Raw genomic sequence first — 25,849 nt, 5'->3', positions numbered from 1 at the left:
GAAAAGGTTATAGGGTCAAAAAAATTGGTGTGGAGATTTGAATGCACTTTATGGGGAAGTAGTAAAGATGATCATAATGGGGATGTTGTTAAAGAAATAATAGATAGTAATGGGTTAGTTTGTCTGAATGATGGTAGAAATACAAGAATAGATTTGGTACGTGGTATTGGGTCAGCTATAGATTTAACATTGGTTTCTGAAGGTATAGATAATAAACATGTATGGGATGTTTGGGTAGTGATCATTATGTAATTATATGTAAGGTAGGGATGAGTGTAAGAAAACATAATGTGATTTTAGCTCCAAGATGGAGATTTAATAAAGCAAACTGGGAAGCATATTAATATCTAAGTGAGGTAGAACTAAAAATGATGGAAGACATAGATGAATGTAATGGGGAAATATGTAAAGTATTTTATAACTGATTATATTATAGGAAAAAAAGGACAATGTAAAAAGAAGAAAGCAGTTCAATACATAATAGGAATAAAGCATTTAGAAAAAGTCTAATTTATTTAAAGATTTTATTAATTATAAGAAAGCACAAGCTGAAGAATAGTACGAGCAGCTAAAAAGAAGTTCTGGAGAGATTGGTGTAATACAATAGGTGAAGTATGGGGATCGGTTAGGAAAATGGGAGGAATTTATAGAAATCAAACTTTACCTGTTTTAAAAAATGATGAAGGAAGAATAGCCGTGACAGATTTTGGCTAAAGTTTTCGTTAAAGTCCATAGTGATGATAATGTATCAGAGGATTTTAAAAAGAGTACAAATCAGAACAAAAATCATTATCCAGATTTAATGATGAAAAGAAGTTCTTCTGGTGAAGCTTTAGATGCAGATTTTACTATGTAGGTATGAATTAAAGATAGCTCTAGGGGGCATTAAACATTCATCTCCTGGAAGAGATGATTTATGTTATTGATTCAACATTTATCAGAAAGATCTTTAAATATTATTTTAAATCTTTTCAACAAGATATGGAATGCAGGAAAGATTCCTTCTTCATGGAAGCATGGAATAATTGTACCAGGCGGTAAACCTGAAAAGGACAAATCTAATCCAATTCATTATAGGCCAATTGCTTTAACTTCTAATTTATGTAAACTGATGGAAAAAAATGATCATATGTATCAGAGTGGATTCAGGGCAGGTCGGAATACGATGGACGCTGTTTTAAGTCTAGAAGCCGATATCAGGAAAGCTCAGGCGAATAAAGAAGTATTGGTAGGGGCTTTATTTGATATTGAGAAAGCATACAATATGCTTTGGAAAGAGGGACTTTTAATTAAACTTCAATGTATGGGAATTGGAGGAAAGTTATACAACTGGATTATGGATTACCTTCTAGAAAGAACAATACAAGTACGGTGTACGAGTATTCTAAGACTTACATGATAGATAATGGAACTCTGCAAGGAAGTGTGTGCAGCCCAGTATTTTTTAATATTATGATTAATGATAATTTTAGTAATTTTAAGGGTGACATTGGAAGGGCATTATTTGCAGATGATATGGCAATATGGAAAAGAGGATGTAATATTGCATGTGTGTCCCAAAGATTACAAAAGGCAGTAGATAAAGTGTAACTATGTGCAAATAATTGGAGCTTTAGATTATCTGTGGCTAAAACTCAATTGATATGTTTCACAAAAGGGAAAATAGTATCAGAGGTTAAGTTAAAGTTGTACAATCAGAAGCTGGAGCAAGTAGTAGTTAAATATGTCAGTGTATGGATGGAATCTAGATTGATGTTTGCAACGTATGCTAAAAAGCTGATCAATAAATGTAAAATAAACAGGAGTAAATATTTTAAGATGTTTAACTGGGGTAGAATGGGGAGCTTGTAAATTGTCTTTGAAAATAATCGATTGTATTTATTGTATTAATTAGACCAAGTTTAGATTATGGAAGTATTATTTATGGATTTGCATCTGAAACAATGCAGAATCAAGCTCTAAGAATATGTTGTGGTGCGTTTAAAACATCTCCCATTGCAGCCATGCAGGTAGAAGTTGGGGAAGCTCCTTTATACCTTCGTAGGTTTAAAATAATAATGAATTATTGGGTTAATTTAAAAGGACATAAAGTGTCTCATCCAGTAAAGGGGGTTGTTGAAGAATGCTGGGAGCATGGGAAAAAAATCATCAATAGCTTTGGATGGATTGCTAAAAGGGAAGCACAAGTAGTTGGTATTGCAGACTGTGATCTTAGCCCAACTGTGATAGTATCCAGAATTCCACCGTGGATTTTAGAATCTATAGTGATATCAATATAATTTTGTGTGTGTGTGTGTGTGTGTGTGTTAGTTGCTTATTAGTGCTTCACACTCCAGTCCAGTTGGTGGGGGTAAATGCACCAAATGTTGGTTTGCCATCCACCATAAAAAAGAAGAAGAATGGTCTGTTTGATGGTGCAGCATTACCCTGCGTTCTATTCGGAAGGGCTCATCCCTATGCTCTAATCCCTTCAAAGGGTTTACCCTCTGGAGTGAGAGAAATAAATGTAATATATATATATATATATATATATATATATATATATATATATATATAGCTGATGACGTCTGTATAGCAGAATAAAGAAAAATCTCTCATCAGTCAAACCATTGTTATGGTTTCTATGGAGTTCATCTAAAATCCAAACATTGTATGGTATGCACATGAATAATTCTTTATGAATTGAACATACGAATCTATGAATACTTAAAATAAATGTTTATGTTCACACTCAGACTAAACAGAAGTTAATAAACTAGCTTCAACTGATCTCTAACTCTGTTTATTTCAGTAAACACAGATGAACCGATCAAACCGATCAAAAAGTATTTGCTTGTATCCTGTGGATCTGAATTCACCATGGATGACGCCACCAGCCCCGCACCCACCCCAGCGCCCAACCAGAGCCCACTGAACTGGGTGGAGCAGCTGGAGCTCACCACAGACGTTGAGCCCTTTTGTGCCAACCATCAGGGGCGTGTGAGCTGAACAGTTGGAGACACTTGATATTAATCAATGTTTTTGATCTGCCTGCATTGACACCAATGTATGCAAACTCAACTCTTTGCAAACTGAATGCTTGTATCTTCTATCATAAAGATGAAGATAGACATTGTGTTAATTAAAAAAAAGCACTTTAATGTTGTAAAAATAAACAATTTATGTTCTGTTAGATATGTTTTGACTACTTTTTGTATGTTGTTTAATTATATCTCTAGGTAATGGAGATATTAACAAAACAGCTTTTAGAAGAGCCTCATTAAATAATTTTGCCTGGGGCTCCCGCTTAATGTTGATTCACCTCTGGGTGTGTGTCTCATTATCTCCACTACTTACGTTCAGTTCTGTTTGAGTTTCATGGTTGGGTCTCATCCGTGTGTATTTTTTCCTGCGTGTCATGTCCAGGGCTCCATAGATTTGGAATTTGCCTTGTGGATTATTAAAGCTGGTTATACTTCATTCTATTTCATTGTGTGTTTGTTTTGCACCACAACCCATGACAGCTAATTTACCAGTATCACACAGACATTCAGTATACAGTTTAAAATAAACTGATAACCAATATTAAAAGACGCATGACTTAATGGAAGGCCACATAATTACTTACACATCATCTAATGTGGCTCATCCAAGCTACATGTACAATACAAATGAACAGACAGTGCACAGTGTTACCCATACACAAGACAAATCAGCATCAGGGTAACATACATGACACTGAAATAACAGAAAATGCAACAGAAAACACTGCAATTTATATAACATCCTCCTTTCGTGATACTTTCTGTCATGATCTTTCTTTTTCTCTCTTTATCTATTCCCAGAATGCAAACTAGAGCTATTTCTGCTGATCAGAGCATGCTCTAGCAAACAGTTAGCACACATTCTCCAGATACGTTGAGCTGTGATGCTTACCTTCATGACACCTCATACAGCATGTTATTTAAGATCCCTCTCCACCCTGCATGTGTGCTTGGCAGTATTGGGAGATGCAGCCACTGGTACACTGAACCTTAGCCAAACATTCACAACATCAGAGTATTTAACTTCGGGTGGAACATGAACAGAGAGCCTGACGAGATGAAGTGGATCCTTTTCCCTTGGTCATTTGAGAAAGGCATGATATTTATGTTGAAACCAAAAAGCAGAAGTAAGGCTGTGTTGCACAGTTGTTTGTGTACTAGGTAATAAACAAGCCTGAGCTTCATAAGACAACCTGCCACTTTATTAACGAGGCGCAGCGCCAACAGCACTGGAACATCAACGTCACAACAGGATACAGACCATATATGGAATTCACCGTGTAACATCTCCCTTTCTTTAAAGAACTGCAACACTTCACTAAGAACCCCCTACATTAATTAACAACCACAACCCCCAACATGAGGGTGTTTGGCGTCAAGGCGTGTGTTTCCAGGCGGACCAATAAAGAATGTGACACACACGACTCCCGGACATCCTGTAGAATTCAACCAACCAGATGACAACCTCGAAAATTGCTGCTTTCCTTCCTCCCTGCATCTTATTAATTGAACTGTGCGGAGTGCTTAGCCCTCACAATGTGCCATGCACATCCAACACATACAATTGCAGATTCAACTTTCCCAAACATATCAAATACAGTATAATAAATATGTAATCTCTTCACAGCCGACCAAGAAGTCCAAGACTAGGAAACTCTGCGGGCACGTCAGCCACGGGCATGTTAGAAAGGTCACATAGGCGGAAATACAGATTCAGTGTTTACAAAGCGAATATGCAAAGACTAAGAAAGAATGATTGCAGTGCAGGGGACAGACTCAGACATGAAATCATGTGTGGGGAAATCCGTTTGATTGTAGTTTAAATGAGAAATAATTGCAGCTATTCAAATAAAATAGAAATGGCACACTGAAGTTTAAAGCTGTATGATGAAACCATTTTCGTGTGTGTGTGTGTTTATGTACACTGTACAGGTCTGATATAAAGAATGTTTTTGCTCAGGTGGCCAAAATGTGCGCTCAACAGAGAAAAGTGTTGCTCAGCGAGAAAAAAAAAAAAAAAATAGAGGGAACTATGATTAGCACCCTTGGTAAAAATGATCAGAGATGACTGTAAAAATAAATCTGCATTGTTTATCCTTTTGATCTTTCATTCAAAAAATTCACAAAAATCTAACCTTTCATTGAAGTTAAACAATTGAAAGTGGGAGGAAACTTACATCATGAAATAAATGTTTTTCTTCAAAACACATTGGCCACAATTATTGGCACCTTTTTTATGAGTAGAATATCTCTGAAGTATATTCCCATTCATATTTACATTTTTTTAGCACACCAGGGTGACCATGAACATGAAATTGTCCAGCCATGTAGAAGCTCAAATGTGCTGCGTAACAACATTTTAGCAGCAGATAATTAAAAAAAAAAAACATCCTTGATGCAAGTAAACCTATATTTACTGTGGTTGGTGATAATGACCATATACGTCTATACGTCTCTTGAGCTGTCACAACCTTTTTGCCGCTCTTTAATGTGGTGTAACAGATTATGATGAGTAAAATGTACCACTTCTCAGGAGCAGGAGTCTTGAATGGGATTGATGGGGACCGCTGACAACATGCCGGCGGTGACATGACCTGTATATCAGAAATTTATACAAACTATAACTTTTGTGTTTAGCTGTTACGTTGGTGTTGAAGTGAAGCACAAATGAAACATTTTCAGACAATTAGTAAAGGCCTTCTTTTTGCGCTTGGGCACTACAAATAGAGAAGCCAGTGCCACCCTGTTTTAAAATGACACTATGAGGTATATGCGTCCACTTATTTTATCACCCTTGCCCATTATTTCATAAACTATTAAGTTGTATTTCACAACACTGAAGAACAATTCCAGACTATAATTTCTAACTTCATATAATTACAGTAATATAATAACTATAACTTCACCCGTGTCCTGCATATCAAGTCTGCATATCAGTCTCGACATCAAATGAGGGAAACCTCATTGATTTCCAAAGCTTAAAAAGCAATGAATGAAAAATCACAACTTCAGATAAACATACAGGTTTTATGCACAAGTTGAGGCCAATAATTAGAAATATCCCAACTGATACCTGAAATTGGTGTTATAAAGACGAGACTCGCAGTAAACATTTTGTTATTTATTTAAATATCTATATCTACACAAAAGGTGTGTGTGTGTGTGTGTGAGAGAGAGAGAGAGAGCATGCATAATGGGGTTAACATGGAAATTTGTGGTGGAAAACATAAATATAAAATAACCATTATAAGCAGTAGATGGCAGCAGAGGACAACTTATTGGCTCATTCTGCTCACTTATATGATCAAAGTTTACCACTTCATTTGGTTTCACCAGTTTTCAGAATCAGAATGAGATTTATTGTCAAGTATCCTTACACGCACAAGGAATTTGTGTTGGTGACAGATCCACAGTCCAGTGCACAGACTTAATGACAACAATAAGACAGATAATAAAAATGAAATAAGTGAATAAATATATATACTACACAGACAAAAATAGACCAGTATGTACAGATGTTATATACAACATATATAGCAAAAAAATATAATCATGTTGGGTATTGCACATGTTTTTAGTGGGGAGATCATTAAACTGTTCAAGAGGTAGATGGCCTGAGGGGAGAAACTTTTCTTGTGTCTGGCTGTGGTGTTCAGCTCTCTGTAGCGCTGACAAGATGACAATAGTTCCAAGAGGAGCTCTGGATGAGTCCAGGGTGATTTCCTTTTCCTCCCTCTGGATGAGTACAGTTCTTGGAGAGTGGGAAGATGAGTACCAATAATTCTCTCAGCAGACCTGTAGTCTTCTGAGGTCTGATTTAGTAGCTGAACCGAACCTGACAGTTATTAAAGTTAAGTTTTTACAATTAAGCCACATTGTGATTACAGTGAAACGGTGTCAGCCATACATTTGGGGGTGGCCAAGACCCTGAAAGCATAAGTAATAAAGCTCTTAAAGGGGACATATCATGACTTTTTCTGTGTTTAAGTTTTTATGTCAATAAATTATAGCTGCATTAATCTGCACGTTTCCACCCACGGCGCCGCCACTGTGTTTTCACAAGCGTCAATGGTGTACCAGTTCTAATGCCAAGACAAAACATGCAACAAAGGCCATGTTGGGCTGCTTTAGAGAAGAGGAAGAGTTGTTGTAGTCGAGTGTTGTTGTCATGCCGTCATTTTACGCCGGACTGCTTCACAAACGAGGGTCAATTCAACACAAAAGATGAACATGACGGCACATGCTAGTGGATGAGTTGATCAACTCCACAGCAACTACATCAATTTATCCACTAACCCAGGGGTACTCAAGTTCAGAGGCCAAGAGGGCCGCATTTTAACCCAATGAAATGCGAAGGGCCACAAATTATAACTTGGATCGTAAGACTTTTATTTAGGCCTACTTAATAAGACAATATTTGTAGTTTTACTGTTTATTTACCAAAAGTGCAGTTTATTATCTAGCTAAGTCTTAATAGTATGGTGTCCTTTTTAAAGTGTCACTGAACATGGTAAATGGCATTTAAAAAATGATTAATAACTTGTCTCGCTGTATTGTTAATGTACAAAGTTTTTGTCCATAAGACGAAAACATTGCACTTTTTATAGTCTTTTTATCCTCCATTGCACCTTTTTAACACTTTAGCACCTATTTATACTCAGAGAATAAATGTTTTATTATTTGTATTATTATTACCTACCTTTTAATTTGGTCAGAATCCAAAAATCTTTTTTTTCTTTTAATTTTCAATCACAATTATGAATTATCTCAAATATGAATTATCTAACTATAACCAATGTTGTAAACATGATAAATAAGATATTCTCCGTGAGCTCAATGATGTGATGACAGATCTGTAATGGGAGCGCTGCTTGCTTTCTGTTTATAACACATTGACATTAAGAATAAAAGGTTTGTTTTTCATGATGAAAAGTTTGGGGAATGTCAACTGCATTTCATCATGGAAAAATAAGGTTACTTTGTTTTTTACTTGCGCGCACAGTCACGAGCCTTTGATGGCGTTCACGAACACAAGTGCTCGACACATGCGCACTAGAGAGATTCATGCTTGTCTAGTCTTTTTCGCTCAAATAGTTACAATAAAATGTCTTTGTACTTGTTTAAAATTAGAGTTGCTGCTATCTTTTAATCCCCTCAAACGAGCGCTCTTCAACGCGGTCGTTTGTTGTTACTCTTGTTCTGTCTTCTCCGTTTCTTTTCAGACTGAAACAACAGCCCGTTTCAGTGCTGACACCTTGTGGACAAACTAAATTAGTGCAAAAAATATTCAATGCGTGTGCAAAGTGCTTTCAGTTTATATTGTTCTTTGCGGTTAGAAAAACTGTGCTGCATGCGTACACTGTACGCGTTCTCTGCTGATAATTACAGCGTCACACGCACTGTACGCCTACCCTAGTGTACGTGTAAAAAAATGAAATAACGTTAATATTCACGCTAATTTTGAATGCAAATTATAATAAAAATGCATTTATATGTAGCATGATGCGGGCCACAAATTTAATGCTGACGGGCCGGATGCGGCCCGCGGGCCGCCTGTTGAGTACCCCTGCACTAACCATTCAGAAACGTCTAAAAGTTGTAACTTCTTCCTGAGTCTCTCCATCAGTGTCGACTCCGGTTTGAACAATGTAAGGCTGAACACTTTCCTCATTTTGGCTGCGTGAGATTCTCCAGCTTTGTTGTTGTTGAGCTGTTAAAGCTCCGCCCTCTTCTGGAAAGCGGAGCTCATTTGCATTTAAAGGGACACACTCAAAAACGGTGTGTTTTTGCTCACACCCAAGTAGGGGCAAATTTGACAAGCTATAATAAATGATCTGTGGGGGATTTTGAGCTGAAACTTCAGAGACACATTCTGGAGACACCAGAGATTATATTACATCTTGTGAAAGGGGCATAATAGTATTTGAACCCCGATAATCGGTTGCAAATTTCTTAGAATTCTTTTATTAATCTAGTATTCTGACAACCCAAAACTTATAATGATTTAGTAAGTTATTATGGCTTTAAGAGCTGACAGACCACTTCCCCCAATATACAATATTGCAGTGACAATTTTTTCATTCAGCTTTATTCCATTGAGCAAGCACAAACAGTGCTTTCAAGTGATTGCATCTGAAAACAGCAAAACACAGAGTCAACAAAAATAAATTAGAATTGGAAAAAAATACTCAAAAAAGGATAAACAATCAATTGACAGATTGGAGGATAAAACCGATAAACAGGTATTATAAATATTACTGGTGTCAAGTTTACTGAAGCAAATCAAGGAAATGAGCCATTGTGTTTATTATGAGGAATTGTTCCACAGAAGAAAGAAAATCATATGTTTGGAATGACATTAATAAGATAAGTATGATAACAGACATTCACTTTGTAACATCTACGGTTTGAAGTCTGCCCAGATGAAAAACAAGAAAACAGGAGGCGAGAAGAAAAACCCGAGGCAAATGAACTGGTAGTCCCACAAGTCTTTATAGATGGTTCGCACAATATAGCACACTCTTCACATACATGCAAAAGAGTGAGGATAAACAGGAAAAAGAAAGCACTCTGATAAACGCTATGAATCAATGTGGAAAAGTAACATTATTACACTGGAACATCAGTCAGCAGTAGAGCAGTCATCTCTCTCTCGTCACACGAGCATTCTCTCTCAACACTGTGCGTGCGCGCTCACATGAGAACAGCGTGCACACTACAACGTACGCCATAGAAGAAGTTATCTTAAAGGCACATCGACATTAACGTCATGAACAGTATTTAACATAATTTAGGTGGCTGTTACAACTTCTGAAGAATTCTGAAGCTCTGCGTTCAGTCTGAGTATGCAGGGTATGAACAGGACACAAGGGCTGGGTCTGCTTCCTCCAGGGGCAGCGCTTGCAAGTTCACCAAATGGGGTAAGTAAGGCTGAGGTGCCTGAGCATAACAGATCTCGAGAGTGAGCTACAATGAGCCATTCATCAAGATAGTTTAGAATGCGAATGCCCACTTCCCTTAGAGGGGCAAGGGCAGCTTCTGCGACTTTGGTAAACAACCAGGGAGACAGGGACAGCTCAAAGGTGAAGACCTTTTATTGGTACGCCCGACCCTCAAAGGTAAACCGAAGAAACGGTCTGTGTTGAGGTAGAATCGAGACATAAAAGTACACATCCTTCAGGTCGATTGCTGCGAACCAATCCTAGGAATGAACCCATGTGAGAAAGTTTTTTTCTGCGTTAGCATCTTGAACGGGAGCTTGTGAAGGGCCCGGTTCAAGACTCACATATCCAAGATCGGTCGTAATCCACTGCATTTCTTGGGTACGATGAAGTAAACACCGACTTCATTGGGGGGCGGTGGTGGTGGCCTGGTGGCAGGGGTATCATCGTGGGGCAGGATGTGTTTAATGGCCTCCGTCTGCTTCTGGCCTGCCAAAAACTGATGGACGAAGTCCTCGACAGTACTGCCAAAGAGGTCACCTTGCAAGATGAAGGCTAGCCAAAGATGGCACCTGTGGACCACCAAGGTGGCCATCATCTGGGCGAAGGCCTGTGCTGTGAATGTCATCACCTGGAGGGTGAGGTCAGTCTCCGTACACAGGTCCTGCATCAACCCCAGCTCAGAACTACCCTACTGTGCAGTAATTTCGGTGCTTTGGCCTTGTGTACTTGCAGGCCATTGCATGCAAGGCGGAGGCGGCCTGACCAGCGACACTGTAAGCATTAGCAGCCAGAGCTGTCGTCATCTTACAGGCTTTGGATGGGAAATATGGACGGTACCGCCAGGTGCACCACAATTGCACGCTCCACCTAGGAGAATATCCACATACCTTCTGGCGGCCCCACCATTGAGCATAGTGAGAGTGGGTAGGCTGCAGAGTGGCTTTGGGCAGTAAAAGGTCCTTTTCACAAATTCTGAACCTCATGCACTTCCGGGAAGAAAGGCACCAGGGCAAAACGTGGCTGTGAACGGGGCGCCGCACCCAGAAACCAATCATTCAACTGTGAGCACTCAAAGTGGAGGGTCTGATACACGCGGCAGCCTGGGCAAGCATGGCCGTCAACTCTGAATCAGACTCAGTATGAGTTATCAACCTGAAGGGGAAAGCTAAGCCTCATCTTCCTCTCCAGAGTCAATCGACATCTGATCCTCAGCCGGAACAACGAATGACATGATGGGTCCCCTGTAAAGCCCCAGGTATACTTCACTTTCCGCGCCCGGACGTGTCACATGCGCAGTCACGTCCGCGCATCTTTCAAAGTATACTAAACCAAGGATGCGCGCAGATGACCGAGTTCGACACATGCGCAGTGCAATTTTTTCTATACTATTACCAGACATCATGTCATCAACCGGACATTCGCTGGGCAGGATCGGAGAAGAAAAATAGTGCATCCACCATTGCAGCATAGTTCAGAAGATACACCAAGAGAACAGGAATCAAAGACGATGGAGAAGGCATGCTTTTGAGTTTTTTCGTCTTATTTTTGAATCACTTTTCTTCGACGACTACACATTGTGCTCAGTACTGTGCGTATTGCCACCTAGTGCACTCTTCTTTCCTGCGTGCACATGCGCTGTTGCATGTGCACCGTCCGCGCGGTCTCGAAATTTGGGCTGCACACGGACAGGGTGTGAGGCCAGCCGTGAGCCCTGCACATGATGAAAATTACATCATGTGGACTGTGCACGAACGAGGACGGCTGAAGTATACCCGGGGCTTAAGAAGACAGCTTAGGGGCACACAACACCCTAGAGGAGCGGGAGGTCCGAGGGGACTGGCCTGGTGGAAACGCTCCCACTATAACACTCAGAGTGTTTTGTGCAGAGGCAGCAGGCTGGGTAACATCAGAGGAGACTCTAGCCTTCGAGACTGCAGTGTTGACATAATTGTCTTCGCAGGCAAAACACCACTGACTGCACCTTAGATCTTCCAGCTAAGAGAGATCCCTTCTGCAACTCTTTTAAGCTCTTTTTAGCAGGTGAATGGAAAGACTGACTGCTGTGTGCAACCACTCGGCTCCGAAGTAAACATCTGAATGAGTAGATGCATGCTGCCATCTTATATACCCGTATGTACGGGGGAGTGGCTCGGCATGCAAATTCTAATTTCATTGGCCGGCGAGAGCCTGGCATGAGAGTGACAAAGACCACACAATAATAGCACAAACACATCTTTCCATTGATTTGTCTTTGGGGGCTTCCATCCATCCAGACATACAGTGTGACTTCTGACTCTAATAGTAATAGATAATAGACTCTAATAATAACAGCTCTTTTAATGAATTATTCAAAGACTCGCAAACTCACGAGTTACCTGTTTAAATAAGTCTGACAAATCCTTCACTGAAAGAACTCATCCAAATCTGTTGAAATGTTTGTTAATAAATCAGATTTAAAATTAATTATCCTTAAATTAATCAAAGATGGTGTGATCAGTCATAGAGAAAATCATAATTGCAGCTATCAGGCACATGGATTAATCTGACATTACAACCCAAAATACTTCCACCTACACAAAATTACTTATTAAATTATATAATTACAACTAAATTACTGAAAACTGCAAAAGTAAGCAATACAATTTGACAACTGAAGTAGACTTTATTTCTTTTTAGTCATACATTACATTACACAGCTACACAAATCACTAAAGAACATTGTGTTTCTGGTTTAAGGCAAGCAAACAAGATATAATTTATATGCATTAATTTAGTAGACATGTAAGGCAGTAAATAATAAACATCATACTTAAAAAAACAATATGACTGCTCTGCTTTATATTTAAGACCATATAAATATAACAGCACAGAAATGGTTTATCTTTGGAGCTTGAAAGTTAGTTCGTGTCTTTATGTGGTTCCTCGTGAGGTTGAGCTGTGTTTGCTTTTACTGTACAATCCATTTGGTGCAAAAAGTAAATGTTGATCAAACCCACAAACCTCAGAACAGTATACAGATGTGTTAGAAACCTAACAGTCTATGTGACTTTCTAAATGATTCTGTATAAAAGCTAAAACATTACTGGACCTATTATGGAATTAATGGTTTTCAAGTCTGTTACACTCTATGAACACGATGTGAATAATGTTCCACAAAGTTAATGCTTGCTCAATGTACAGATAATGAATACGCTATTAAGCACCATTAAATATGAAAAGCGTCAAATGTACAAAAGAATTAAAGGCATCAGAAAAATACCATCATACAACGAATGTGAAAACATGAATTTCCGAGGTACGTTAGATTAAAAGAATGAAAGAATCATCACAACGACGCATTCAGAAGAATCAGTAAAGGCCGTCCACTTAAAAGAAGCTTGGACGATCCAAAAATGAATATAAATATTTAAAATTAATATCTATAAGGATCAGCGTAGGATCTAATTGCATTGTGACCTCTGATTATGTTTTGACGTCAATTTGTCCTAATAATTGAAATGTTCATTAAATTAATAAAGTTCCTATAAATCCTTACGATTTCTCCCATATTTAGTCTTTGTCATTAAATAAGGATTGGAGATATTTTCAATCACATGAAACTGCAAACAAAGCAACCAGAAACCTTAAGGGTTGAAATAAACTAAATTAAATATCACATTTCAATCAAAATATCTAACAGCCCTTTTTATGGTCAAACTGGTAAATTGTTAATTCGATTGAGGTTTTAATGCCTATGAGCATTTCATCAATGTATAAAAACAGTTCAATTTGATTTAATGTGATGGTTATGATATTTACATATGTCATTTGTTTAAAGAATCAATTAGTAGGAATAATAATTATTCATAGGCTAGAAACATACTCAAGTATGTAAAAGTGAATGCTTGGCCAACGTGTTGCAAGCATGTGGTTTCGTACCTTACATACTTTAACATTTGAGCTTGGTATCAATCTATGATAATAGGTGCTAAAAACCTCAGGACTCAAATGGGCGATAGATTTACAATGTTTGTTTTTATTTCATAGGACTACTTGAATATTACAGGCAGGTAAACTGCTTTACGCTGATGTCGGCCACCTGCTACATTATGAATCATACTCTGACGCAAAGATTCACAAAATCAAGCTCACGTAGCCAGAAATGTTTTTGTTCACATACTTGCGTAGAGTATTTTTTGGGCCTTAGCATTTTCCCAGGCAACAGGGAACGTTCTGGCAAGGTTCTCTCAAAGTTATGAACAAACGTTATTCCAGTAACATTAATAGAATGTTCGTTTAAAGTTTTCTGCTCTTTAATAATGTTCTCAAAATGTTAGCACATAAACATTATTTATACATCAGTCATGGAATTTTTTCTGAAACGTTTTAGTTGGATGTTCAACTAATGTTTTTTAATGTTACTATTTGTTTCAGAACATTCAAAAGTAACGTTGCCATAATGTTTGAAGAATGATAATATGGAAAAAAACTGGACATTTTGAATGTTGAGAGAACATTCCGAAATAACGTTTTCCTAACTTAATGGGAACGTTCTTAGAACATATTTTGTTAGCTGGGTTGTTGTCATTAGTAAAGTTCATGGCTGCTGTGGCACATTCATTGAAAGAGAAAAACTGAGGAAGATGAATATGATAAAAAGAAGCGTTGAGCACACAAATCAGTGTGAAGAACTGTACAATATGAAGGCAAAGGCAGTGTGCACTGGTCACAGGCTTTACTTTAGACCTAACGGCACGTATTCGTCAGTGGAATGTAAGGGTAGAGACTCTGAGGCTGCGGACGTCAGTAGTTTTTGCAGGGCGTGTGCGATATGGAGCGTGAGCGCATTAGAGGACTGTGACGCGTCTCCTTACTCGTCACGCTGTCCTCCGTCCGTGTCTTTCCCTTCTCCTCCTTCATGAACAGATCCATCATGAGGATCTTCTCCTTATGGATCTGCAAGCTGATGTCTTTGGGAATATCTGGGATGATCCAGTCCACAACATCACTCATCAACATCACCACATTCTGCACAAATAAATCACAAAGTTCACCACAGTCTCATCCATGATGGCACTACAATAAGAAACATCCAGGGGTGCATTTCCGAAAGCATCGTTAGGCAAGTATGGTCGTAAGTCCCATTGAACTCTATTGGTAACGAAGGAACTTGCGACCATAGTTCGCTTTGGGAAACGCACCCCAGTTCACCTGATGTACTCAACTGTACTCATTTTCTGAGCAACTAATTGTATTTGATTTTATTTTTTTCTTTGGGAATCATTTAAGGTAGCGCTGCACTGATACCGTCTCCATGAGCCATTAGATATCAGACACTCACCTGAAAGACAATGACAAATGCTAGTCTGGCTGCCAGCACAGCCCAGAACTCCTTAGAGATCTCATACGGTGTTGGAGACCATGGAGGCTCTCTGTAGTCTTTATACCTGGAGGAGAAGGTCATTAAACACTATGTAGAGTGTTAATGGAGTTGTTCTGATAGTGAGCACTCCGTACCTGCAGATGTCCACACGGAAGCCCAGGTGGAACGGCTCCAATGGGGCGGTGCCGTTCTGGAAGTGACTGACGTTGAAGTAAGACAGCGTGTGATTGACAAAGCCGTGCATCGAGCCGTCTGGACTGTACATGTACTGATAGACCAGCCGTGGAATGAAGTCTGAAGTGAAGGAGATCACAAATGCCTGCAGGAAAGATGGCGGTTTATAAGAGGTTTTTGACATGTGATTGTGCAAAGGTGTTGTACTAATGTTATAGTTACTTTTTTCATAAATTTAGAAAAATATTAATGGGGAACTATAATGCCCCTTTTTACAAGATGTAAAATAAGTCTCTAGTGTCCCCAGTGTGTGTGTGAAGTTTTAGCTCAAAATACCCAACAGGTAATTTTTTATAGCATGATAAAATTGCCACTTTTTGGGGGTGAGCAAACAAATGTTTTTGTGTGTGTCTCTGTAAATGCAAATGAGCTGCTGCTCCCGGCCCCATTTCAAGAAGAGGGCGAAGATTTAAGAGCTGATACTCCGGCATACCAGCACCAAAACAAAAACAGGACAATCTCACACACTGAAAATGTCAGTAGCAGTGTTCGGCCTTATATTTTCAGTTATCTGACTGTATTGTGCATAATAAATGTGCGTTTATAAATTATGCAGGTGGTGAGCATGGTAGGACAAAAATAATGACATAGTTTCCTGGTGCCTTCACGTGCTATCAGAAAATTACAAGCTTTCTTCGGGACATTTCCTCCAAAAATAAATTTTAACCACGGTGTCCTCAGTGACTCAGATGGCAGGAGTCTATGGAGAATCTTATGTGCATTGTTACATCCTAAAACACAACTGTGGTAAGGGGGGCGTGGTTCAGCGAACGCTGCAGCGGGGGAGAGCGTCAGGAGACGCGCAGTGGATGAGTGGGTTAAGCGGAAATAACAAACACCTGTCTCTTGTTGCAGTAATTGGCGTGGAGAGAATATTTAACGCCTGGAGAAACAGGAGCGAGCGAGAGAGAGAAGGACTACTGGCTGCCACACTCCTGGAGACCTGCTGAATGTTGGAGTGAATTATTATATTGTTTATGACTGTTTTTGTGCCTGTCTGCACGCCTTTTTGTTTGGTTCAGCCAATAAAGCAACCAGTAGTCATAGCCGACCCTTGTCATCTTCCTTCCTTTTATTACGAACTCTGTTACACTGGTGCCGAAACCCGGGAAGGAAGACGGACGTCACCGCCATGCAAACGCCCTCCGCCACACCATTTGCAGAGCTCATCACGTCCCTCGCGGTCATGCAGCGAGAGCAACATCAGGCCCTGCTGGACTTACGTAAAGATCAGGAGAGGCGGTTCCAAACTGTCCTCCAAGTCCAGCAGGAAGACTGCGAGAGGTTCCGGAGCTGGATGGACCGGGAGGTTTGGCCGGAAGCTCTGGAACAACGAGCTGTGCCCACACATATTCCACTCCACAAAATGGGGCCTGAGGACGACCCGGAGGCATTCCTTGACCTATTTGAGAGGTCGGCGGAGGTATGTGGTTGGCCAAGGGACCAGTGGCTGATGCGCCTGGTCCCGCTGCTCTCCGGGGAGTCCAATGGCGGCGGCACAGCAGCTTCCGGTGCAGAACCTCCTGGTGTTTGAAGATCTGAAGAGGGCCATAATCCAGCGGGTCGGCCGGAGCCCTGAACAACACCGCCAGCGGTTCTGGTCCTTGGAGCTGGCGGAGTCCGGTCGAACCTTCGTGATGGCCCAACAGCTCCGGGACTCCTGCCGCAAATGGTTGCTGGCCGACAGAAGCGACGTGGAGATGATCATCGACCGAGTGGTACTGGAGCAGTTCATCACTCGGCTGCCCAGGAGGACGGCCGAGTGGGTCCAGTGCCACCGCCCCACGTCACTGGAGTCGGCTATTCATCTTGCGGAGGACCACATGGTGGCGTGCCCAGGGGTCGGCGAACCTCTTCCATCTGCTTCTCTCTCTCCCTCTCTTCCATCTCCTTCTCTCTCTCGCCCTGTCCCTCTACCCAGGTCCCGTCCACCCGGCCCTCCTCACGTCCCACCCCGGGAGCGGGGCGGAAATAACCACGTCCCCTATGCGGCGCCACGAGTCCCACCCAGGAGGGCGGGGCTACCGTCGGCCGGGGTGGACCCCGCTCCTGTTTCTCCGCTCTCTTCACGCCAGCTGCTTAATGCCTGCTGGCATTGCGGGGACCCGGACCATTTTGTGGACAGGTGCCCAGTTATGGAGGCGGGGACAATGATCCGGGTCCCGGATGTCCCGCAGGCTGCCCCCGGTCAGGCTGGGTGGTACCAAATACCTGTGAGTATCAAGGGGGGTACCTAACAGGCATTGGTGGATTCAGGATGTAACCAAACCTCAATCCATCAAAGTCTGATACAATCCGGGGCATTGGATACGGGTGCGGTGTGATGGACAGGGTGTTACGGCCCCATGCTGCATATGCGGCTGCCTATCTAGATGATATTATTATATTTAGTAACGATTGGCAGCAGCATATGCAGCATCTGAGGGCGGTCTTGAGGTCGCTGAGAGGAGCTGGGCTCATGGCCAACCCGAAGAAGTGTGCGATTGGGCGCGTGGAGGTAAAGTATCTGGGCTTCCACTTGGGGCATGGACAGGTGCATCCCCATATTGATAAGACTGCAGCAGTTGCGACCTGTCCGCGGCCCAAGACCAAAATGGACTGGTGGGATATTACAGAAGGTTTGTGCCTAATTATTCGGACCTCACCAGCCCCTTGACCTTGATCTTACTAAAAAGGAAGCGCCTGATACGGTCCAATGGACGGAGCCGTGCCAGCAGGCGTTTACCCAGGTAAAGGCTGCTCTGTGTGGCGGGCCGTTGCTTCACTCTCCTGATTTTTTTCTCCCTTTTGTGTTGTAGACTGACGCGTCGGACAGGGGGCTGGGTGCTGTCCTGTCCCAGGAGATAGAGGGGGAGGAACGGTCGGTGCTGTACATTAGTCACAAGCTCTCTAAGAGAGAGACTAAGTACAGCACCGTGGAGAAGGAGTGTTTGGCCATCAGGTGGGCTGTGCTCACCCTCCGCTATTATCTCCTGGGACGGGAATTCACCCATCTGTTCGGAACACACCCCTCTGCAGTGGCTCCACCGCATGAAGGATACCAACGCGTGGATCACTCATTGGTATCTAGCTTTACAGCCTTTTAAATTCAAGGTGGTCCACAGGCCAGGTGTTCAGATGGCTGTGGCTGATTTCCTCTCCAGAAATGGGGGGGGGGGTACTCATAGCCGACCCTTGTCGTCTACCTTCCTTTTATTACGAACTCTGTTACAACAACACATGTAATGCCTCTTTGGTGCAGATATTGTACAACTCCAGCTGCTACAGCGAGGATACAGAAATGGCGGACTGTGTGCTTCTCACTCAGGGCTGTGTCTCTGCTAATGGAGCAGATCATCAACGGCTGTGAGCAGGGCTTCTCCTTACCATGACGTCATTGTTGGGGAGAATGTGAATCAACGCATTTGAAGAGACTGCTTTTGATTTATGGGAATTCTAAAAAAAAATGAGTGAGTGGATTTTTATTACAGGCTGGTTTTTCTCACACACTGCGGACACCTTATTAAAGTGAATTTGGAATAATAGGTACCCTTTAAAATGAACTCATGAATCATAATCAATGTGTAGAATCTTTCAGAGTTTTACAACTTCTGAGCACTTTTACAATCTTAAGACCTCTGCAGATGACTCGTTTGTAGTCATTTTTGACTTCTCTCCAATTCCTCATCAAGTGAAGCTCGCCAAAATTAAAACAGGAACGGTGCAAACATAAACTGTTGTTATGTGACTTTTGGAGTATTTGTGGAGCAACTTTAGTTTAGACCATTTCTAGTTTTAGTCTTTTAATAAGTTTAAGTGAAATCTGTAAAAACATTTGGTTGTTGTGTTTGTTGAGGGATATCTCTGGATCTGGATTGTATGACAACAGCTCTTCAGAAAATCATTGGTTTCTGCTACATCAATCAGACTGCCTCCAATGTTATCAAACGAGTAACAACCTCACTCTAGCGCGTTACCTCGTTAGCGCGACTAACGCTAGAGACTGTGGTCTTTAGCTTCTTTGTTAGAGCGCCTGACTCACGTGCAGATGGACAGGGGTTCGAGTTTGAACTGGAGAGGCTACAGTGGTGGCACCGTATGGGAATGGGAGTGTGGTTTAGGGGTGTGAGTGTAACAGCAGTAGGGTAGTAAGAGCTGTGCTTGTAAACCTCACTCCCCTGAACTCAAGAGGCACACTAGAGCACCAGTCTCCAGGGTCTGAGTCTCACTTAGAGTGGGCTGTTTAAACCAGAGGGGCTACAACACAAGTCCTAGTGCTACAATTTTAGTTTTCAGTGGAATTAACTCAATGGGGAGTTGAGGCACTACAGTTTAATTAATTCATCTCATCTAAGTCATCACAGTTGGAATCCACACTGAAAATCAGTGGTCTCAAACTCCTAAAGAGAGCACTGTCCTGCAGAGTTCAGCTCTAATCCTAATGAAACACACCTGAATCAGGTCATCAAGCTCTTCAGGATCACTATGAACTTCCAGACAGGTGAGTTGGAGCTGGTTGGAGCTAAACTCTGCAGGAGCAGTATTTGAGACCACTGCTGTAAAGAATCCTGCCTGATGGACTATAGCCCTATATGGATTGTAATTGTTTCTCATTGGGACATAAGATAATTTCAACATTTACGGGGGTTTGTCAGTGATTTTATTGCCGTCCGAATCCAGATTGTTAGTCTTTTACTCCAGCCACCCTCATAAAAATTCCTAGTCGAATCACAGACAAACAACAAGGTCTGAGTTTATAAGAGGGGATCAATCCAGAAGTCATTTTGTAAATTCTTTCTGTCCACTGTCGAGCACCATACGGTAATTGTTGTGCTTCATGATAAAGTGCACACTTTTCAAAGATGAAGGCAATAACAGACATTTGTTTATGTGAGCAGTGTGTTCCCGGGTTCGTATGATCACAGAACTCAGACGCCATGCAGTTTCTACAGAAGTCCTCATGAGAAACTGTTATCATCTGAATAGACTGAGAAATGTTCAAATTTCAAAAGGTTCCTCATGCAAATTTGACTAGTGAATTTGCAGTGCTGACCGTGGGTGATGCTTCATCAATGCAACACTAAACATTCAGTATCTATTCAGACACTTCTTTATAATGGCACTGTTCAAGACTATGAAGTGCAGGAGAAATAGAGGTGGATTCTGTTCAAAGGTAAATGTGATTTTCTAGCATTAGAAGGACCACATAACAAACAAACAGACTTACATTGACAATAACTGCCACTTTTGCGACTCCTCTGAGAATATTATACCAGATTCCTGTAAAGACATCATGAAGAACACCATCAGTTCATCAGGTGAACCTCTTAAAATAAACGCAATGGATGATGCAAAAAGAGTTATTGATGTAAAGCTTTGCAAAAATATTTCAATAATATAATTTATATTCCATAAATATTCCACTCTTTTTCTCAAACTGGAGTTCAAATGTTTTTTTTTTTAAAAGTGCAAATACAGACCGATGTCTTTGCCTCTGGCTGCATCTGGTCTTCTGAGTTCTGCCACGAACTTCTTGGCATCCAGTCGTATTTCAATGATGTTGTTGAGGAGGGCAAACAGAGGCGCCAGCGGGAAAGATGCCACAAACAGAGTCACAAAGCCAAACTGGATTACTGCAGGAATGGAACAGTAATAATTACTGCAGTAATACCAGAAATGAGCCATCTTACAGCTGAAGCTTTATTACAAGATCATTACAGCTCATGAGTCAGCGTTTCTGGTGTTAGTTTGACCCATATCAGATCTAAATGAGAATTAAAAAAGACCCGCACCATTCTGTTCCAGTGAAATAGATATGAAAACAGAGAAGTGATGAAGAGTTTATGTGGTCTGATGATTTGGTCTGGACACTCACTCATCTCCATGTACTCGGGCGTGAGGCCAACAAAGGGCTCTAGGAAATAATCCGTCTCATAACGCTGCAACTTCTTCTCATTTTCCTGTTCCTGGTAAGAGCCTCTCTTGGATTTAATGTATCTGATCAGTTTCTTCAGTTTACTGCAATAAAGCAAATATGACCCAAACCACAGCAAGGCAAAGCGTTCAGCATGTCCATAAAGCCGGTCATGTTAAAGTGTGTGTTAGTGCAGTACTCACGGGATGCCGATCTCAAACAAGTTGTTCTGGATGAGCTGTTTTCCCAACATTGTGATGCTGAGCTGGATGCAGAGCTCCATGAGACAGCCGCCGTGAGCGCACTGATCAAACACATCAAAGCAGCCATCATTCACCCGCTGCAATCAATCTGCTCATTACAGAACTCACATGTGTCTGATTTATACCTCCTCCATGCGATAGGACTCAAACACGTAGAGATAACTGCCTGGACGCCCACCGAGTCTGTGCGGAAACACGGCTTCAGCATGAACACATTCATATTCAGCGTGGATTCAACAATACCTTTTAATAATAAGTCTTTAATAAACGCACATAGAACTCTCCTCATAATTTCAAAAAGACTGTGTGAGATAAAACGGGTCTGCAAATGATGGAAGCTTGTTTCCACCACAGAATACAAAAATTAAAAAATGTAATTGCTACTTTTTCTCACAATTCTGACTTTTTCTTGCAAGTTTGCATTTATAACTCGCAATTCTGACTTTTTCCTCACAATTTCGAGTTTATATCCCACAGTTCTGACTTTATTTCTTACAATTCAGATTTTTTCTGGGAATTTTAAGTTTATATCTCACAATTCTGACTTTTTTCCTCACAATTGCGAGTTTATATAAATATTTGGTTTATTTCTCGCAATTCTGACTTTATTTCTCACAATTCTGACTTTTTCTTGCAAGTTTGAGTTTATATACCACAATTCTGATTTTATTTCTTACAATTTTTTCTGACTTTTTTCTTGCAATTCCAAGTTTATATCCAGCAATTCTGTTGTTTTCTTCCAATTTCGAGTTTATATCCTACAATTCTGACTTTATTTCTTACATTTCTGGCTCTTTTTTTGCAATTCCATGTTTATTTCTCATAATTCTGACTTTTTCTCGCAATTGTGAGTTTATATCTTACAATTCAGACTTTTTCTTGCAATTTCGAGTTTATATCCCACAATTCTGACTTTATTTCTTACAATTCTGACTTTTTTTTTGCAATTACAAGTTTATTTTCTCATAATTTTGTGTTCATATCTCACAATTCTGACTTTTTCTTGCAATTTCGAGTTTATATCCCACAATTCTGATTTTATTTCTTACAATTCTGACTTTTTTCTTGCAATTCTAAGTTTATATCTCACAATTCTGACTTTTTTCTCACAATTTTGAGTTTATATCCCACAGTTCTGACTTTATTTCTTACAATTCAGATTTTATCTTGAAATTCTAAGTTTATATCTCACAATTCTGACTTTTTTCTCACAATTGCAAGTTTATATCAATATTTGGTTTATTTCTCACAATTCTGACTTTTTCTTGCAAGTTTGAGTTTATATCCAGCAATTCTGATTTTATTTCTTATAATTCTGACTTTTTTCTTGCAATTCCAAGTTTATATCCAGCAATTCTGATGTTTTCTTCCAATTTCGAGTTTATATCCTACAATTCTGACTTTATTTCTTACAGTTCTGGCTCTTTTTTTGCAATTCCATGTTTATTTCTCATAATTCTGACTTTTTCTCGCAATTGTGAGTTTATATCTTACAATTCAGACTTTTTCTTGCAATTTCGAGTTTATATCCCACAATTCTGACATTATTTCTTACAATTCTGACTTTTTTTTGCAATTCCAAGTTTATTTTCTCATAATTTCGTGTTCATATCTCACAATTCTGACTTTTTCTTGCAAATTCAAGATTATATACCACAATTCTGACTTTTTTCTTGCAATTCCATGTTTAGATATAAACTCAAAATTGTGAGATATAAACTTGGAATTGCAAGAAAAAAGAATTGTGAGATAAAAAGTTGCAATTAATTGCTTTATTTTGCGGCAGAAACAAGCATCCATAGGATATTGAATACCCACCTGCCTCTGAAAAATGCGATGTATATGATGGGAGTGAACGCATTCACAAACTTCAGGATGAAGGTTTTGAAGATCAACCTTTCTTCAAAGCTCTTGTCTGTTTTAGGAACCTCTGGGAAAACCAACAGAAGACAAATGATTGAACTAACCCTTCCATTTAAAGTTTCACACAAGAAGTCAAATGTCATTAAGACTGGTGAGATAAACGCATGATGAGAGAAGCACTGCTAATCGAAGCGACTGACCGAGGACAGTGAGCCAGCGTGCCACGGCCCCATACACTTCATCCAGGATGAGAATGACCACCAGGTTGATGATGGCCGCAGTGGTTTTAACCGTCAGCCTGACGTTGGAGCGGGTCATGGGGTTTGAGCTCATAGCGAGAGCGGCTTTGGTGGAGATCCGGTATAAAATCACACCAAACACAATAGCAAACGTCACACCGATCTGTAAAACAGTGAGGGTGCACTTCATTCAGCGTGTTTTCAAGCACATACATGTGTTTTATTGTAAATGAAGACAGCTATTATGAGTACACAACTGAAAGTACAATCAGATAAACACTAGCATGAAAGCTGTGAAAAACAGGATAAAATAATAAAAATGATATGCCATGATATGATGATGATATTAAGTATTTAAGTACATGTTAAATGCACTTACTATAGCAATGACAGTAAATTATGTATAATTACATGCAACTAACCCAAAACCAAGTTTAGGTTTAGTTGCATGTTGTTAATTAATAGTATGCAGTACTTAAATTTATATTTACACAGTAACAACAACACCTCAAAATAAAGTGTAACTAAAAATCTATATATATATATAAAAAACACTGAACAGATTTTGAGTATCATATTAAATAAATATTTGCAGGTGTTTATTTACCAATTATTGCTTTGATTCAGGATGAAAAAAAAAAAGATAAACAATAATATAAATGTTACTATGAATCTTTCAGTGCATTATCAACAAAGGACACATTGCTTTATTAAATTAAAACAATCTTTAATTTAATATTTTTAGTTTTCATGTTAATTTTAGTTTAATTTTTAGTTGTTTTTTAGTAATTTTTTAACATTTAATTTTTTGTTGTGCTTTTTTATTTTATTAGTATTATGTTTTTATGTTTTTATTTTTATTTATTTCCACTTAATTTTAGTGCTTCACGTTTTTCAGCTAATATGTTTATTTCAGCTTTATTTTAAGAAACAGAAATGCCTTTAATAGTTTTAGTTAAGGATAATAACCCCGCTCTGTACTTGACATTTAAACAGTCAACAGGGTGTGTGAGACTCTTCCTGTAGCTGCCCATCAGATTGTGTTGAGAAGCTGGAGGCGTTTTGGCCCAGTCCCGTTATACTGAACTATTTCTGTTCATGTGTATTTTTGGGATGTCCCAAAAGCTTCAGTGTTTGACCGTAAGGTCGTGATTCTGGACCAGTTTTTTGCTTTTCTTGCCATTTGTTGTGAGTTTGAGATAACAGCAGATGCCTGGACATTCTGCTGGAGAACGTATGACTACATGATGGGGATGAAACCAGAAAATTCTGCCCTCTTTACCAGCCCAAAACAAACTGTGTGCCATCTTTGAGGATAAGACAACTGTTCATTTTGTAGAGCTTCATATCAGGATCTTTCAATAGACAGCTGCAATCTCATTTAAAGCAAAAAAGTTGGAAGACTATCTGGAATCTGGATCACCTCAGACACATTAATGGGTGTAGGACTCGAGAATAAACAGCAAACAATATAGAAAAAATAAGATTCAGTTTTCAGTGGGCAACAAGAACTGACCCACACTACCATTCAAACATTTTTTTTAAATGTTTTTGAAAAAAAGTATTTTATGCTCACCAAGTCTGCATTTATTTAAACAAACATACAATCTCACAACTTAATGCTGAAGTAAATTTTCAATACTGAAATTTTAAAAATGTAACGATACTAGTAATACCAAGTACTGACTCATTTCGGTACCGGATACTTTCAAACACTATTTACAATGTGTATTTGCAGCATTGAGCACTGTTTATTCAAGCACATCATTATTTGTTTAAATTCATGTGCCTCAGAAACTTGGATCAAAATAACTTTCTTTCCTCTTGCAGCAACATCTTTTCTCTTCTCTGATGATGAGGGCGGGACAACCTGTCACTCACATGAGATCCACTAATAGCAAACCACAACCATCCAATCAGTTCCTCATGGACAAAATCAATGTGAATATATTGTAAAATGTAATTTATTCCTGTGGTCAAAGCTAAATTTTCAGCATCGTTACTCCAGTCTTTAGTGTCACGTGATAC

General features: G+C 39.8%; 1 protein-coding gene across 3 annotated transcripts in view; it reads right to left on the bottom strand.

Moving 5' to 3' along the window:
- Positions 1 to 12,623: 12,623 nt before the first annotated feature.
- Positions 12,624 to 25,849, bottom strand: part of LOC137014865 (anoctamin-1) — a 53,393-nt gene continuing 40,167 nt past the window's right edge. For all 3 annotated transcript variants that reach the window (XM_067379376.1, XM_067379375.1, XM_067379377.1), the window contains 10 exons: positions 23,783 to 23,984; positions 23,538 to 23,649; positions 21,845 to 21,902; positions 21,660 to 21,760; positions 21,418 to 21,560; positions 21,023 to 21,175; positions 20,770 to 20,822; positions 15,464 to 15,648; positions 15,288 to 15,393; positions 12,624 to 14,974 (listed from right to left, as the gene is read on the bottom strand). In XM_067379376.1, coding sequence (XP_067235477.1) covers positions 14,750 to 14,974; positions 15,288 to 15,393; positions 15,464 to 15,648; positions 20,770 to 20,822; positions 21,023 to 21,175; positions 21,418 to 21,560; positions 21,660 to 21,760; positions 21,845 to 21,902; positions 23,538 to 23,649; positions 23,783 to 23,984 — 1,338 coding nt within the window. In that variant the 3' untranslated portion in view covers positions 12,624 to 14,749. The remainder of the gene's footprint in view (positions 14,975 to 15,287; positions 15,394 to 15,463; positions 15,649 to 20,769; positions 20,823 to 21,022; positions 21,176 to 21,417; positions 21,561 to 21,659; positions 21,761 to 21,844; positions 21,903 to 23,537; positions 23,650 to 23,782; positions 23,985 to 25,849) is intronic.

Source organism: Chanodichthys erythropterus, chromosome 24 (assembly GCF_024489055.1).
Source record: "Chanodichthys erythropterus isolate Z2021 chromosome 24, ASM2448905v1, whole genome shotgun sequence".
Lineage (NCBI taxonomy): Eukaryota > Metazoa > Chordata > Actinopteri > Cypriniformes > Xenocyprididae > Chanodichthys > Chanodichthys erythropterus.
This window is presented reverse-complemented; position numbering and strand designations above follow the sequence as displayed.